Here is a 15,875-nt window from a genome sequence, read left to right as displayed (position 1 = left end):
AACTGTCTATGTGTATGCTGTGTGTATGAGGATGAACATAATGCATCGAATGATGTTGAACAGCAAGAAGAATCTCGTGTTGGTGCTTAAAAGACCAGAAGATACTTGGTAAGTGTTCAGAGGTGAAGAGAGTGAGACATTTGAACAGTTTCTGATAGTGCTGAGTCAAAACCAATTGAATGAATAACCAATAAAGTCATCAATAAGAGCTGAATTTGGCTGCCATGGATTGTGGGAAAAATAAAAAACTAACACTGGACTACACCGTTAACAAGATTTTGCCATTCCAGCAACAAAAACCTCTTCGGGACAAATATGTTGACCTGGGATTTCTTTGACAAGTAAGCTAAGACAGATCACTGATTTAAAATGTCAGAGGTGAATAATAATGAATCAAAAGTACATTTTATTTTTCTTCTTGAATAAAGTACAGATATTCTGAAAATTACTTCATGAGATTTACTACCATTAAAACGGAACATGCCTTTTCATAACATTTGGAGGTATTGGTGTGCAAAATTAATTTGATGAAATCCATAAGCTGAGCTGCATGTAACAAATGATATGAAAACAACAGGGGAGGTGTTGTTGAATTCATAGTGTGCATCACATTCGTAGCAAACCTAAGCAAAACATGTCCAAGTAAAATGTCTGTTAATTGGAAGGACCCCTCCCTTCCCACCAACACTGTCTCAACGGAGGGCAGAGCTGTCAAGTTATGTCCCACTTGATTACTTCTATTACAAAATGAGAGGGAAGCTGGTCATACACAACAAAATATGTACACCTTATGTCAACTTCATGGAGAACGACCCATGAATGTACGGTATGGTAATTAGGTTATCTACTATCAAGGCTTAACTGCAGTGAAACTCTTCACGTCTACAGGGATATCTAGTGGGGAAGTGACACTATATGTCAGGTGCTGATTGTAAATGTAACAGTATTTATTTGTTGTTGCTTTTGTTTACTCTTAGTTTTGTTTTCCTCTATATGTATTCCTAGCATTGCTTTGTTTATGGTTTTGGTTTTGGTTGACGTGACGAGGGTTTTGGTTTTGTTATGTTTGCATGAAAGCATTCCACACACAGAACCATACCAATAACCCTGACTCTCGCTCTACTGGGAGGAGACTGGGAGAGGGCATGGTCCTCTCAGTTATCTGTGGCAGAGAGAAGACTATATGGAATGTTCTGTATCACAATGTTATGTGGAAAGAAAAAACGTTCATATAAAAAAATGGCCTAATTGTATTCAAGGGACTACACATTTTTGAGTATGTCTTGAAATGGTTTTGAATATTAAAGGTTATTAATACTTATCATGCTGACTGAAAACAGGTTCTATAAACACCAATGACCTTGTTAAAGCAAATTTGTAAAAAAATGTAAATATGACTTGTAGTTAGGTCACATAACTACGTGTCACACTGTTAGTTCAGAACAGGATATCCAGTGTGTCAACATGTAGCCTTTAAAAAAAGGTTTTGATGTTTGTGCTCTCTACTCAAATCTCTTTCTTCCAAATTTTCAGACAATTCTTGTCAGTGGAAATGTGTCTTAAAAACAATTCTTAAAAGACAGCAATACCAATTTCACAGTAAATTTAACCAAAAATGTGATACTTTATATGTCCAGTAGCATTATGTGGCAAAAGAGTCGTGCCTAAATGTCTCTGTTGATTTATTGCATCACATATGGGCTACACTTGAATATGATCAAACATGATGAATATTATGACACTGAAACTTTCTGAAAGACTTAGTTGAAAATCAGTAAATTAAAGTTATTAAGTATTTGATTGTGGGGTATCAAAGATGAATCATTTAAAACGAGGACAGTTTATGACAGTGCACGAGCAAATGTAGCCTTTTAAAAGCAAAGTGATCAGGAAAATAGAATTTAGATGCAGTAGCCTACATTTTTGTTAATAGAAAATATATTATGTTCACTATATTACACAATGCACAACGGTTTTTAATTCCATGCAACAATGTCAAACATCTTGAACATTTTGTTTTTGGATTTTTAGCTTTCTTTGACCAGTAGTCATACCCTAGAAATGAAGGCGATGTGCATAATTTGAACAAGACAGAACTTGCTGTCCAACAACATCAATGTGATGAGAATTTTTATTTTTTTCTTCATTTTTATTTTTTTTTAATCAAAAAGTTTTGCTTGATCATTTTGGGTCCAATGTAATTCCATATCATCAGCGATGCTCTCTCTTAAAGGATACTGGTGTGATCCACATGGAATGCGTCCGGGGCGGTCTCGTGAATCATCGGCATCTTTCGACGTTTTCCGGTGATCTCTAACGGTTAGCTAGCCCTAGCCAAGCTGATTAGCCCAGCTACTACCAGCTAATGTTTGTAGGATATATTACTGGCAGCTGAATTGGAGTGGATGATACAAATAGAGTAGAAAAATGGCGGACGATGAGGGACAAGTAATCTGTGCATCTGTCCCTCCGTTGCCTCGCCCTTCGTCACGTAATGGCTCCAGTAGCGGTAACGTTACACCGGGCACCGGGGACAGCTGCCAGACGGCAACCACCGTAACTTCAGGCCCACGGCTAGTCCGAATAGTGAAGTCTGACTCGGGCTATGGCTTCAATGTCCGGGGACAAGTTAGCGAAGGCGGGCAACTGCGGAGCATTAACGGGGAACTGTACGCTCCTCTGCAGCATGTTAGCGCTGTCTTACCGGGAGGAGCTGCCGACAGAGCCGGTATCTCGAAGGGAGACCGGATACTAGAGGTGTAAGTGGCTACTGTCCTAGCATCTTGTAACTTACCTACAATTGACTTTATCATGTTAAAAATAAGTATGAATGAGTGTTGGTATAATTAACAGCATCTGTACTGGGACCAGTGTTTGACTCCTTAAAACCCAGTGTGTGTCTGCACCCTGTTACTGGTCCTGCAGGGGGGCAGAATCCCTGTTCATCCCAATGAAAGGAGTGTTTGTGTATGTCAGAGAGGAAGGATCCAGAGATCATTAGGGATTCTCATCACACTGAAACCCCCCGTTTCTCTTATCCACAGCATGCGACATGATATCTAGTCACCCTTTGGACACTCTGCCAACCAGATGCAGTGTGATTTATCTGCGTAACACACTTCACCTGACTCTGTTTGTTTTGCTTGTATTCATCCTGAGGGTGGAAACAATCAGAGTTATTATCATCAGTATCACCAAATGTTTTGTTAATTAACTACACATAACTTTGATCTTAGCATCAGTTTGTATATGTGTGTGTGTGTGTGTGTGTGTGTGTGTGTGTGTGCTGCATGTAGGACAGACATGGTCCTCACTGCCACGTTAGTATGCATGGGGATTGCTTACTGATGTTAGGCTCTGTTGCTATGGAGAGGAAGACGCAGCATACAGCTCAGCGTCAGTACTGGTCCTTCGGTGGTGTCTGTGTGTGTTGAATAAGGTAATGCAGAAAGGGAGGGATGCCATCAGTCCAATTGTGATTGGCCTTCGCCTGTAACATTCAGCGTTTCATTGGTTGGCTTTTGCACACTGCTTTGTTAGTGGATGGCCTGCAGTAACCTGGCAGTTTGTTGACCCCATTATTTCTATGTCCTTATGTGCATGCATATGAATATATGTTTGTGCACTTGACATTTTATTTCATCCCCACGTCAGCAATTCAGGTGGTCATCATCCTTTGTTTATAAGCTCTAATAACTGAAAATAATGCAATGATTGCTCTGTTCTGCAGCCCAAATGTGTGCTCCAACCCATTGGTCATCACTGAATTTACAGACTGCTTCTTGTAATATGACAAGATCTTAAAGCAATCATTGTTGAAGGTTTGACTTCGGAGTTTTTCTGCCTGCTTGTCAGGGCACAGTTTGCACACAATATGGAAGTGTACACTCAGTGGACTGCCATACTATCTGCAGTGGTGTAGAGCCTCTTATTCAATGTACAATCAATACTTCTTTGCATATTTTTAAACAACTCCTGCCATCTGAGCCTTCTAATGCACAATAAGCCAAAGTACAACAACGCTTTTTCTAAATCTCTATCTTGTCGACAACAGCCATGTTTAGAATCTAACATTAAGAACTATACCCTTTTCTTACTTTTAACTGTGACGTTTGTATCATTATAATAGATTTTATATCATTTAGTGTTTCATTTAAGTATTTTTGCATACACAGAGTAAAAACACACATTCACAATTAAGCAGATATAAAAAAAAAAATACACAAACATGATTACTTTGAATTATAAACTCAAAGGAACCAAAGGTATGCCACAAAGGAAATATGTCTCTTAAACACGATTTATCATGCTCAGAAGTGCTGATAGAGCAAGTGCAAAGGCCGTCTCATCAGCTGCTTATTATATAGTCCTAAAGCTGCTAGAGTAAAAGGGCTGCCAAAAAGCTTAGTCTGTATTTTGTGTTGGCAGAGACTCTATTTCTTTCTCATACTACACCTGCAAGAGGGTGTTGTGTGTTTTTCTCCGATCCCACAGTTTCTACACACATTATCATATTTCTTACCAACATTACTTTCAGCTTTGGTTCACAATAACTATTTTTACTGCCGTGCATATTCATGGCAAAAAGTCTAAAAAAACAGTTAAGTTTACCATCAGTTTACACGTCATATGAGTACTTTATAATAGTATTGGATTTAAGTATTTTTTCATCAGTCTAATAAAGTTACTAAGTTGATTCCTTTCATTATGGGTTTTCTTTTCATCTAAATTTGCGGCGAAGGTAGGAGGCAGTCATGCCATGTCTTACACATGAGTTTGTATCTGGCTGATTTTCCAGTGACAAGGATGTGTTTCTTTACTGGCTTCTCATCTGTGAGTCTTGCGTTCCGTTTTCATTGTTCATTCACTATCCCGGTAAAATTTGATCAGTACAATACGACACGTTATTGTCCCATTGGGGAAATTTGTGTTGGACTCAAAGTGCTGCCAAACATTCAGCTGCTTCCTTCAGAATCAATAAATAAAAACAATTAAAAAACACATCCACACATAAACAGAAAAGTACATACCAATGCGAGACAACACATCATATATTGTACATTATCCATATTGCACAAGATCTGCAAAGACTCCGTAAGAGACAACTATATGTTTAAATGTACGACATGTGAAAGCTATGATGATTGCATTAAACTGCAGTTGCTGGTTCCCCATGTACACAGGGTACAGTTTTCAACGCATTGATCGCTGGTTCGATTCCCGGCTCTGACCATTTGGTGCATATTTGTGGTCCCCCATTATCTATCCCCACATTTCCTGTCACTGTTATTATGTCTCTGTTATTATTATAATAATCTTAAAATAAGCATGTACAATCCGTTTGCACACTTTTAACTCCTGAATGCTTGAAAATAATGTTTGCAGTTGTTGTTGATGTTTAGGCAGTGTGGACGTTTAGAACAAGGTTTGGTTGGTAGGGAAAGTTAACTTAAGAATGGTTTTCATCTGAGATGTTTGACTAATGGTAGACAACATATTCTAACATCATCATTTGCAAAATTCCAACCCTATAAGCCATTATTTAGATGACCCCCTAACCCGAATATTTGACTAGCCACTTTATGCCAAACACAATATTTGTTTTCCTATTGTACTGACTGGGTTGCATTAAGGTTGTGAAATATGATAACAAGAGGCCTCACAGGCAGCTCTGGCTTCTTAACCTTGTGCCAGCTTATGTTGTGCATTCATGTCACTTTTTTCAAGCTATTGTTCAAATTGCAAATTGCATTTCATTAGAATAAAACATAAACGAGAGAATTTTCAAATATAGCGATCTCATTTTGGCATTGTTTTGAATATTTATCTGCGAGTCTTTTCACAACATTAGGGTGTGTTTTGAAATGTGTCAGGAACAGCTCGAGCTGATGTTGAGAGCTATTAGAGGAGATGCTATGGCTGCTGGTCTGAGATAAGTTAACCACAGGTCACGTCAGGTCACTACTGCAGTGCCATGCCTCTGACACATGCCTGCAAAATGGCCCACACCCCGTGTTGCTCATGCTCAGGCCTGGTAATAATAACATCAACCAAAGAGGGATGTTTTTAGGATGAAGACTCGCTCGTCCAATCTCACTCTGTCATGCATATGAAGAGGCCGTTTTACCCTTTTACACTTTTTTCACACTTTCAGCTCTTTTTAGAAATTAAAAACACAAAATACACATATGTGTTATATATTGAGATTATCATTTGGTCAGCCATACGATATGCCAGGATTTGTATTAAACTGATCCAAATATTTTGAGGTTGAAGAAGAAGGACATTTATTTTGGAAGCATTTTGTAAAAAAAAAAAAAAAAAGTCCATTCCAATAGCAATCAATAATAAAAATACTCTGATAAAAAGTGCAACATACTTCTTTTCTCCTCTGTTGTAGGCCTTTATATATTTGTGAGGAAACATTTTATCAATGATCAGTAGCTATAAATTACCTGTTTAACTGACTGCACACTCCCTTTAAACGTATAGCACACGAGCGTAGAGTTCTGCAAGCTAAAGCTAGGGAGTTCAAGACCGGCAGAGAAACATTGTGAGTTTAGGTATACTATAAATAGTATTGATTTCAGTACATGATTTAAAATGAACCACACAACAGTTATTAAAAATGAGCTGTTAAGAATCTGACCGCCTCTTCATCTCTTCCCTGTTTCAACAGTAACAGTGTGAATGTAGAGGGAGCAACCCACAAGCAGGTGGTGGACCTGATTCGGGCTGGAGAGAGGGAGCTGGTGCTGGCTGTGCTGTCGGTCCCGCCACAGGAGGCCGACTGCCTGGATCCCGGAGACGACATTTCAGCTCAGTCCTGCTATGACTACTCGGACAAGCAGGCCGTCCCGATCTCTGTGCCGAGCTACAAACATACCGAGCTCAACCAGGAAAAGTTTGTGGTGAGTGCAATTGTGGGTGAATACATAGATGGCTTATTGAGAGGAGGAAAAAATGGAGTAGGCAACAATGAGAGTAAAAAGATCTGTAGCAGTGGAATATTTTAAATTGACAGCCTATTGATTTAAACTTCGGCCTCCTGTCATTGAATCAGGAAATTCATTTTTTTTTACCATCTTTCACTTGCAGGTATATAATGTGTACATGGCAGGCAGGCAGCTGTGCTCAAAGCGTTACCGCGAGTTTGTCGTCCTTCACCAAAACCTGAAGAGGGAGTTCGCCAGCTTTACATTCCCCAAGCTGCCTGGGAAATGGCCTTTTTCCCTGTCGGAGCAGCAGCTGGACGCACGGCGCAGAGGCCTAGAAGAATACCTAGAGAAAGGTTAGGTTTCTATAAAACGTAAGAATATTTCATATACTTTGAATTACAAAAAAAGTTCCTTATATTAACTGTTTCTCATCTGCAGTGTGCTCTGTGCGGGTAATTGGAGAAAGTGAAATCATGCAGGAGTTCTTGTCTGAGTCAGATGAGGTAAAAAAAAAAAACAACAACAACAAAAGTATCCTACATGTGTTGGTGTGTGTTTTTGTATCTTTTTGCAGGTCCCCTGTCTGTCACTCACTGTGCAGTTTGTCTCTCCTTCTCATGACCTAGAACTATAACGGCGTGTCAGATGTGGAGCTGAGAATAGCCATGCCTGATAAAATCACGCTCACTGTCAGAGTTCGCAAAAACTCCACCACAGACCAGGTCTACCAGGTAAACACACACACACACACACACACACACACACACACACACACACACACACACACACACACACACACACACACACACACACACACACACACACACACACACGCTCACACATGCCTGCGTAGTAGTGAAGCATTCTAGCCCTGATGTTTTTACAGTTGTGTTGCAAGGCATTCACTTTTTTCACCCTCTCTCTCTCTCTTTTTCTTCCAGGCTGTGGTTATGAAACTTGGGATGGACAGTGTAACAGCCAGCTACTTTGCTTTGTTTGAGGTCATCAACCACACTTTCGGTTAGTAAGATCCAATTATTCAGCTCTGAGTTTGTGCATAAAACTTCTTTACTACACGCTTCTTTCATTCTTCAACTGGCATTCTTTTCTAAAATAATCTGAAGGCCGTTGAACTTGAACCCTTTTCATTTGTCAACTAGAATGGTCCTCACTTTTTTACAGCCCTGGCTAGCGCTGTGAAAATATCTGATGGATTAAAAAAAAACAAAAGAAAGCATCTGAATGAAACTATATGAGATGAAATTTCAACCCACACAGCATCCCTGAACTTTGTGTCATTGTACGACAGAAGCAGCCGAACAGCACTGGTGAAAAACAAGAATGATTTTTGATGAGTGATTTCGACGCAGGTCACAGGAGTTCAAAATTGTTTCTTTCAGGCGAAGAATAAATTAGAAGATAAACATCTTTTATTCCTCAGTGAGGTGGAGAAGCACATCCATGTTTTTATCAGTTGCAGATTAGATTACAATGAATATGGATGGATCTCCATCTTTCCATGAGCCTCTTCAGACCAAGCAGCAACCTCCTGTGTTGGAAAAAACTGCAGTTTCTCGAGTGTCCACTTGGGTCTGCCTGCAAAAGCCATAGAGGCCCCTTTAATGTTAAAAAGACCATTTTTTACAGCAGGTTTAGACATGTTTACAGCCTGTTCCAAGAAGCCAGTTTGATCTGAATAGCTCATTTCTTTATTGGTTCACACTGTAGAGGGGAGGATTTTTCAGAACTCATCGGTTTTGATTTGATTAAGCCTTACAGTTATGCACTTTTATGGCCGTGGCTGATCTGATCATTATTGTGACCAATACATTCTTTCAGTCATTTTTCAGGTGAATGTGTGAACTATTGTTGTAAGAGTTTCCTCCTTGTCTTTGTTATTTATAATAGTTAGAGTCATCTGTTCTTAGTCTGTTGGTTGAACAAAAGAAACACGTTTTAAACATCACTTGAAGCTTTTTGAAAAGGTGTTAAGCTTTTTTACACAACATTCTGACACTTTAGAGACTAAATGACCAAGCGTGCAAATGTTCAGCAGATTGTTTCCTATTGGCATCTTCTTTTTAGTTTTGTTTGACAATATGCGTAAACATTAATTTTATGCAAACGCAAGCTACAGCTGAGGGTACTGATGGGAATGTATTTGGTCATTAATTAATTTTTTGGACGAATAAGCGTTTCAAAGTTATTCTAAGTAATCCTGAGGAGGAGGGCATGAATGTTTTCAAAAATGTACAAGAAAAGTCTCACTGTGCTGCCGAAGTATTCTTTTGGGGGGGGGGCACTAAATTAAGAAAGATTCATCCTTTAGGGACAATGCATTTGTTTAGTTCTATTTCCTTATGCTAAGGTTATGATAAAGTTCAAGTTTTATACAAATCAATAAAAGCCTAAAGTTGTAGTAGATGATATACTATAATGTTTTGTGATTCTAGTTGTCAGCTGATGTTTTGTGTGTTTCTTCCACATGAGAGCAGAGAGAGATGAGAGCATGCAGCAGAGCATCATTTCGCCACCATGTTTGAAACTAAGTGCTCTGTTGAACATGTGTCATGATAGTAAGCTTTAGCTCAACAAACCTGCGAAGCAATCAAAGAAATAGCATTCATAATAACACATAAAGAGAAGCTAAGTATTATGTAAGTACAGAAAAACACTCTCTGATCTCTTTCTTTATTATGTCTCTCTTTTCTTCAGTACGTAAGCTCGCCCCCAATGAATTCCCCCACAAACTGTATGTACAGAACTATACCTCAGCCATCCCAGGAACCTGCCTCACCCTGCGCAAGTGGCTCTTCACTACAGAGGAAGAGATTCTGCTCAATGACAACCAGTTGGCTGTCAACTACTTTTTTCACCAGGTGTGTGCACGTCTATCTTTTCTCTCTTGTGTGTTTTTATTTTATTTTTTTCTTTCTAAAATTTTCTCGTGTTTGGCTCAATCCCTGCAGGCTGTGGACGATGTGAAGAAAGGCTTCATCAAAGCAGAGCAGAAGTCCTACCAGCTGCAGAAGCTGGCTGAACAGAAGAAGATGTCAATGGTGAGTGTCTCACTTATGAAACATCACATCACTCTACTACAGTTCCTGAGTCATACACACACACACACACACACACACACACACACACACACACACACACACACACACACACACACACACACACAGAAATAGACATATGTACTGATTATAACTCAGTTTGTCTTCCACTATCTTCAATTCTCCCACGTGTTCAGTCTCTCTGCGCTGTGTGTGATGTAACACACAGGAGTCTTCTGAGGGTGGAGGTTGTGTCACAGTGTGAGTGTAGTAGTGTAGTGTAGGAAATGTGCATTGACTGCATAGTTCTCTTCTGTTTGACAACAGACAAACAGAAGCCGTTTTCACATATGCACTCCGGATAATATCTAGATAATTACAGGAGGACTTCTCCGGAGATTCTCCCGACCTAGCCGTTCACATATGCTCCTCACAGCGGGGGACTTTCCCTGTCAGAGGGGAGGGGGGTCGGGGGATTTCCTGAGGTAAGACGTGATGTAAATAAACAATTATTAACAATAAACAAAAATTAAAAGTGAATTAAAACACAAAACAATAGTAAAAGTTCTAATAGACACTGCTGCTGGGATAAAACACTCAACTAGAGGTAAAAGCCAAGGAAAAGAAATGGGTTTTTAAAAGTGACTTAAACTGCTCAGTTGTGGCAGCAGATCTTATTTTAAATGGTAATCTGTTCCAAAGTGTCGGAGCTGCAACAGAAAAGGCTCGATCGCCCCTAGTTTTGAGCCTTGTTTTGGGCACGTCCAGGAGCAGCTGGTTGGAGGACCTTAGTGCTCTGGATGGAGCATGAACATATAGCAGTTCACTTAGGTAGTGAGGTGTTGAGCCATTTAATGATTTAAAAGCCAGAAGTCAAATTTTAAAATCAATCCTGTAGCGAACAGGAAGCCAGTGGAGAGAACGGAGCACAGGGGTTATGTGGTCCCTCTTTTTTGTGCCTGTTAGGAGGCGAGCAGCCGTATTTTGGACAAGCTGCAGGCGTTGGATGGATGACTGGTCCAAGCCCACATATAGTGAGTTGCAGTAGTCCAGGCGAGATGTTATGAATGCATGTATTACTGTTTCTAGATCATTGGCAGGGAGGTATGAAACAAACACAAACCTGCACCTCTCCAATCTGAACTCACACAGCGATGTGTCCCTCCCTGCTCTCTGCCTGTACCCGTCTGCAGCTCCTCTGACTGTTTTTTATCAGCATTGTGTTTTATAAAGTTACTTACCAAGTTGCGCTTCTGTTATTACAGCCGGTGAGTCTTGTTTCGAGAGGCTTTTTATTAATGATGTAGCAAAACTATGATCGGCAGCAACCAGCTGCACAAAAAAATGAAAACAACAGTGTTGGAAGGGTTATAATTAACATGGGACATCGGCCCATAATCATTGCGAGACCTAAGAGCTGCTGTCTCTCTCCGATCACCTGCGGAGCACACAGACACGACCTGCAAAACAAATGCAGCAGGTAAAAAGGGGATGCAGATCGTCCTCTAGTTTATAGATCGTAGATGGTGTTCTTATATGGATTAAAGGTATAGTCTAGGTGCGGAAAACACTGACCTTATAGACCCTGCCTCTTTCTCTCACAGTACCTGAGCTTGTTGCGGAGTTGCGAGGGCTACAATGAGATCATGTTCCCCCACTGTTCCTGCGACTCCAGACGTAAAGGCCACGTGATCACAGCCATCAGCATTCATCACTTTAAGCTGCACGCTTGCACCGAGGAAGGGACACTCGAGGTATCACAGGACCTGTTTGTTTGTTTTTTTTGTTTGTGTGTGTGTGTTTTTGCGCTTACATTTTTCATGTATTTAAAATGGAACAAGTGTACTTAAGCTCAGCGTTGTTACAGAACCAGGTGATTGCATTCGACTGGGGGGAGATGCAGAGGTGGGACACGGATGAAGAGGGCATGGCCTTCTGCTTTGAGTACGCACGAGGGGAGAAAAAACCCCGCTGGGTCAAGATTTTTACCCCCTATGTAAGTAACACATTTAAATACATGTGCTAAGATTCTGCAAGCAAAGTACAGCATGAAAAAGATAGAGATAGAACGTTGAAAAAGCTTATTTACCAAGTCGTTGAACCATTACTTCAAAAAACTTTTCCTCTTTGCATTTGCTGTTCAGTTCAACTACATGCATGAGTGCTTTGAGAGAGTCTTCTGTGAGCTGAAGTGGAGGAAGGAGGTAAGGACCATCCACTGACAGACTAACGTCCTCTATAACAAGCAGTTTCCATGTGTCCTTTACGATTACTCGTGTTTCTACAGGTGGAGGAGGAGGCTACAGACAAGGACAATAAGAACTGCAGTAAAGATGGTATGTGTGGCAAGGTAAGGCTTTGCCTGCCTCTGTCCATTCCATGATCAGTGACGGCCTGAGTGAATTTCTTTTTTTTTTTCTTTCTGTCTCTGAGTTTGTCTGTCCTCGTCTTCATTGCCGTCTCTGTTGCAGAATATTTTCCAGCTCCTGAGGCACAGAAGGGATGGAGGCACCTAGGAAGGGAGATCGTTACCTCTTAACTTAGACACCGTTGTCACCGACTCTGCTCAGTCCGGCCCTCATCTAGCCACCCAGCTCCTAGCTACATGGTCGTCATTTACACTCCCATCAGCTGCAACCTGAGAACCCCCCCCCCCACCCACCCACCCACCCACCCAGTACACGCAAACCAACAAGCATCGGCAAATGAACAAACGGGATAAGAAGCGGCATAAGAAGCTTAAGACACATGAACTGGAGCTCTTGAATCGAGCACATCATAATCACACATTTAGCAGAGCTCTGTAAAAGAAACTATAGACTTATATCTATAGACTTATGGATTAATTTAAGCCATCCTCCTTTTGGCAGCGACTTGAAGTGGAATGTTACTCGCACACGAGGAGGTTTTGCGCCAACTCTGAAGTTGTTCTACCTGTAAGGAAAACGCTGAATTGAATAAGTAGATATTGCTGTACTGATAAGGGAAACTGAGAGCTGTAAAAACAATGATCAGGGATACTGAAGGTTTGACCACAGGAAAGACACTAAGCTTCTGAATTTATGGAACAAGCAGCAGTGTCTTTTTGGCCAGGTGTTAGCGTGCCGATTGTGTTATGCATGTGAACAATGCGTGCAGCAGGGCCCCTGATTGCAAGGGGCCAACTAGAGCGAGGGCCTCAGAATGTAGGTGTCACCTTGATTATTTCATATTATGCATTTTCTTGCGTTGCCGCTAATTTTTTCGCATTTGTAAATGAAAGCTATTAACATTTTAATGTGGCAAATAGAGAAGGGAGAGAGAAAGGGAATATTTTGTAGGATATATGTTAGACACATTTTCTCAGTCTGACAACACAGCTCTGCTCATTGGGAACATGAGCAGAAACATGTTAAATGTTGCACTTTATCCAACAGTATTAACAACCTCCACACACGGGACATGTAACTGAAGAAGCAGAACCGTGTGAATAACACTACAACTAGCCTGTGCTTTGTATGCATTGATTTTTCTGACTGTTTGACCACAGTATGATTACGTGCTGCATCATCAAAAAGTACATGCTGCGTTCAGAGCCATGCATTAAACTTTTACGTATATATAGTATTATATGAACAATGTGCTTTTCTGCAGCAGCGATGTGGCGCACTGATCAGACAAGTGGCCGCTTAGCTCCAGTGGGTTTTAAGTGTGTTACCAAAACAAGTCAGCAGGGGTCCCTCTCATCCTTTTTGCTCTGCTCCAGCTAGTGATTACTTTGTTTCTGAGAGCTCCCACAGGATTTATAACAAGCCTGTTAATTCGAACTGCAGCTCTATTTATCTCTGCAGCTGGTCCTCTACTACACTGTTCTATCACTCGGGCACTCCGGGTTAAGTGGAGAGAGGGTTTCTTAGGAAAAAAGGGGCAGCTTGCACCATTCATCAACATGATAGATATGAAGATTAAGTGTGCACATTCACTGCAGGCTGCGTAGCAACAGCAGTGTAATATAATAAACAGTGTCATTAAATGTCCCTCTGAAGGAGCCCAGTTCATGTTCTCGTTCCTGGAATAATGTCAGCGTAATAGCAATGTGATGTTATATTAGTTAAAACATAATCATCTAATGATCATGCACTTCTCTCAGACAAATTAAAAATGAACCACAGCTTATTACATCATTAAAACTCTCACTTTATTCATCAAATAAAAAGTAGCTTTGTTTGTAAAACTGACTAATTTAGAAAGATATTTTGAAAGTTTTCACTTCATTTAAAGTTGTTTAGAATCTGTCTAGTTGCGACTAGTTTCTTCGAAATAAACCGCTGCCTTTGGTTTGATGATTTATTATCATGAGAGTATGAATGTTTCTCAAAATGATGGTGACTAAAACATGGCTCATTCTTGCAGAATCACATGTTGGATAATTAAACTAATTAAACTCAAAGCAACAAACAAACCAAAAAATCATTTGAACCCTCAATTGATCCCATTAAATGTCAGTAAACCATAAAATTCATTAATCCAAGTCATTAGTCCTATAAAGCTAACACTGAAAATATCAGTATTTCTGAGGATCTTCAAACAAGTAAAGAGTCATAGATTGACTTCATTCCTACTGAGAGGACTTGTAATGGTGGTGCTTTTCACAGAGGCCATTTCAATGGATTAATGGACTTCAGCAGACCTCTGTGAGGGTGTAAAGAAGGTTTAATTGATTGTGGTTGAGGTTTGAATTGACGGATTGGATGTGTAATCCTGCAGAACAGATTTCCCAGGATTCTTGTCTGTGTACCGGACCATGTCTGATATGTTCGATTGTCTGATCCGCCCGCCTTCAAGTGAAGAACCCCCCCCCCCGCTTCTCTCTCTCTCTTTCTCGTTCTCTCTTGTCCAGACTTAAGTGAAGTGTCACTAACGTTATTTATTTCCGTAAGATAAAATGTTGAATTCAGCGTCTCTGTTGTTATGTTTTTCACCTGATATGCTTTGGCTTTCAAAGAGTGGCACTAAGAAATGGACGGCCATAGACAACTTGAAGATCCTCTGACGTGTTGAAATGTAAAATTTAAGACAAACTGTTTGGTTACGTCGCTTACTGTAACAAATTGTAACATATTCTTTTAAATAAACCAATTTATTGATGCAAAGTTAATATTTGTGTGTGTGTGTGTGTGTGTTTGTGTGTGTGTGTGTGTGTGTGTGTGTAACCTGAGATAACAAAAGCAGTAGTGGGTGTTGAGAGTGGAGGACTGCCAATATCCTGAAGCTGCACACAAGCGTTTCCATAAGCTGTGGGAGAGTAATTCTACAGATGATTTCACACTCGTTTTCTCTTTGTGTTCCCACATCTGTTTAATTTCTTCCTCTCACCGGCGTGTTCTCCTTCGTCTCTTCCAAACTGCGACGTCTGTTAATGAGATCTGGGAGACAATTACCCAACAGGCAGTGAAACCGCCGCTCAGTATCGACCTGCTTCGAGTGTCTGCAGCTGGTAATTAATAGCTATTGACTGTTGCTGCTGAGAGATAATATCTGGGAACATCTGAATTTTGAGAACACCAACATCTTAGTGTATGGAGAGAAGTCTTGCACATGAGACTTTGGTGTTAGCAGACACCATGATCGGACTGATTTAGACTGAAGTTAAAGCTCCTGTGAGGAGTTTTTAAACAGGAAATATATTTAAATGAACACTGATGCCTCTTTATAAGCTACAAAAGCAAACAAGACAAAAAGCAAAAACTTTGCTATTGCTGGATTGTTATTTTCTTTGCCTGAAACTGCTGCTGTGGGATAAGTGTCATACAAAGTGATTAACAGCACCCAACAGGAACATACTTTTTTTTTCAACTTCTCTTTATTGGGGTTTTTTCTTTTTTTCAAATACAGATTAAAA

At 40.3% G+C, this 15,875-nt stretch overlaps 1 protein-coding gene across 2 annotated transcripts; it reads left to right on the top strand.

Moving 5' to 3' along the window:
- Nucleotides 1-2,268: 2,268 nt before the first annotated feature.
- On the top strand, nt 2,269-15,126 carry snx27b (sorting nexin 27b). Of its 2 annotated transcripts, none has more exons than XM_061050479.1 (13): nt 2,269-2,759; nt 6,680-6,911; nt 7,099-7,291; nt 7,377-7,441; nt 7,565-7,669; nt 7,880-7,958; nt 9,654-9,817; nt 9,908-9,997; nt 11,599-11,748; nt 11,862-11,990; nt 12,139-12,198; nt 12,282-12,330; nt 12,466-15,126. In XM_061050479.1, exons 1-13 carry the CDS (start codon nt 2,428-2,430, stop codon nt 12,531-12,533), a joined length of 1,716 nt encoding a protein of 571 aa, XP_060906462.1. In that variant the 5' UTR covers nt 2,269-2,427; the 3' UTR covers nt 12,534-15,126. The 2 variants fall into 2 exon arrangements, with proteins under 2 accessions (XP_060906462.1, XP_060906463.1); XM_061050480.1 differs by having other exon boundaries at nt 12,282-12,344.
- The last annotated feature ends 749 nt before the right edge of the window (nt 15,127-15,875 follow it).

Source organism: Labrus mixtus, chromosome 11 (assembly GCF_963584025.1).
Source record: "Labrus mixtus chromosome 11, fLabMix1.1, whole genome shotgun sequence".
Taxonomy (NCBI): domain Eukaryota; kingdom Metazoa; phylum Chordata; class Actinopteri; order Labriformes; family Labridae; genus Labrus; species Labrus mixtus.
Note: the sequence above shows the minus strand (reverse complement) of the source record. Positions and strands in the feature narration are given on the sequence as shown.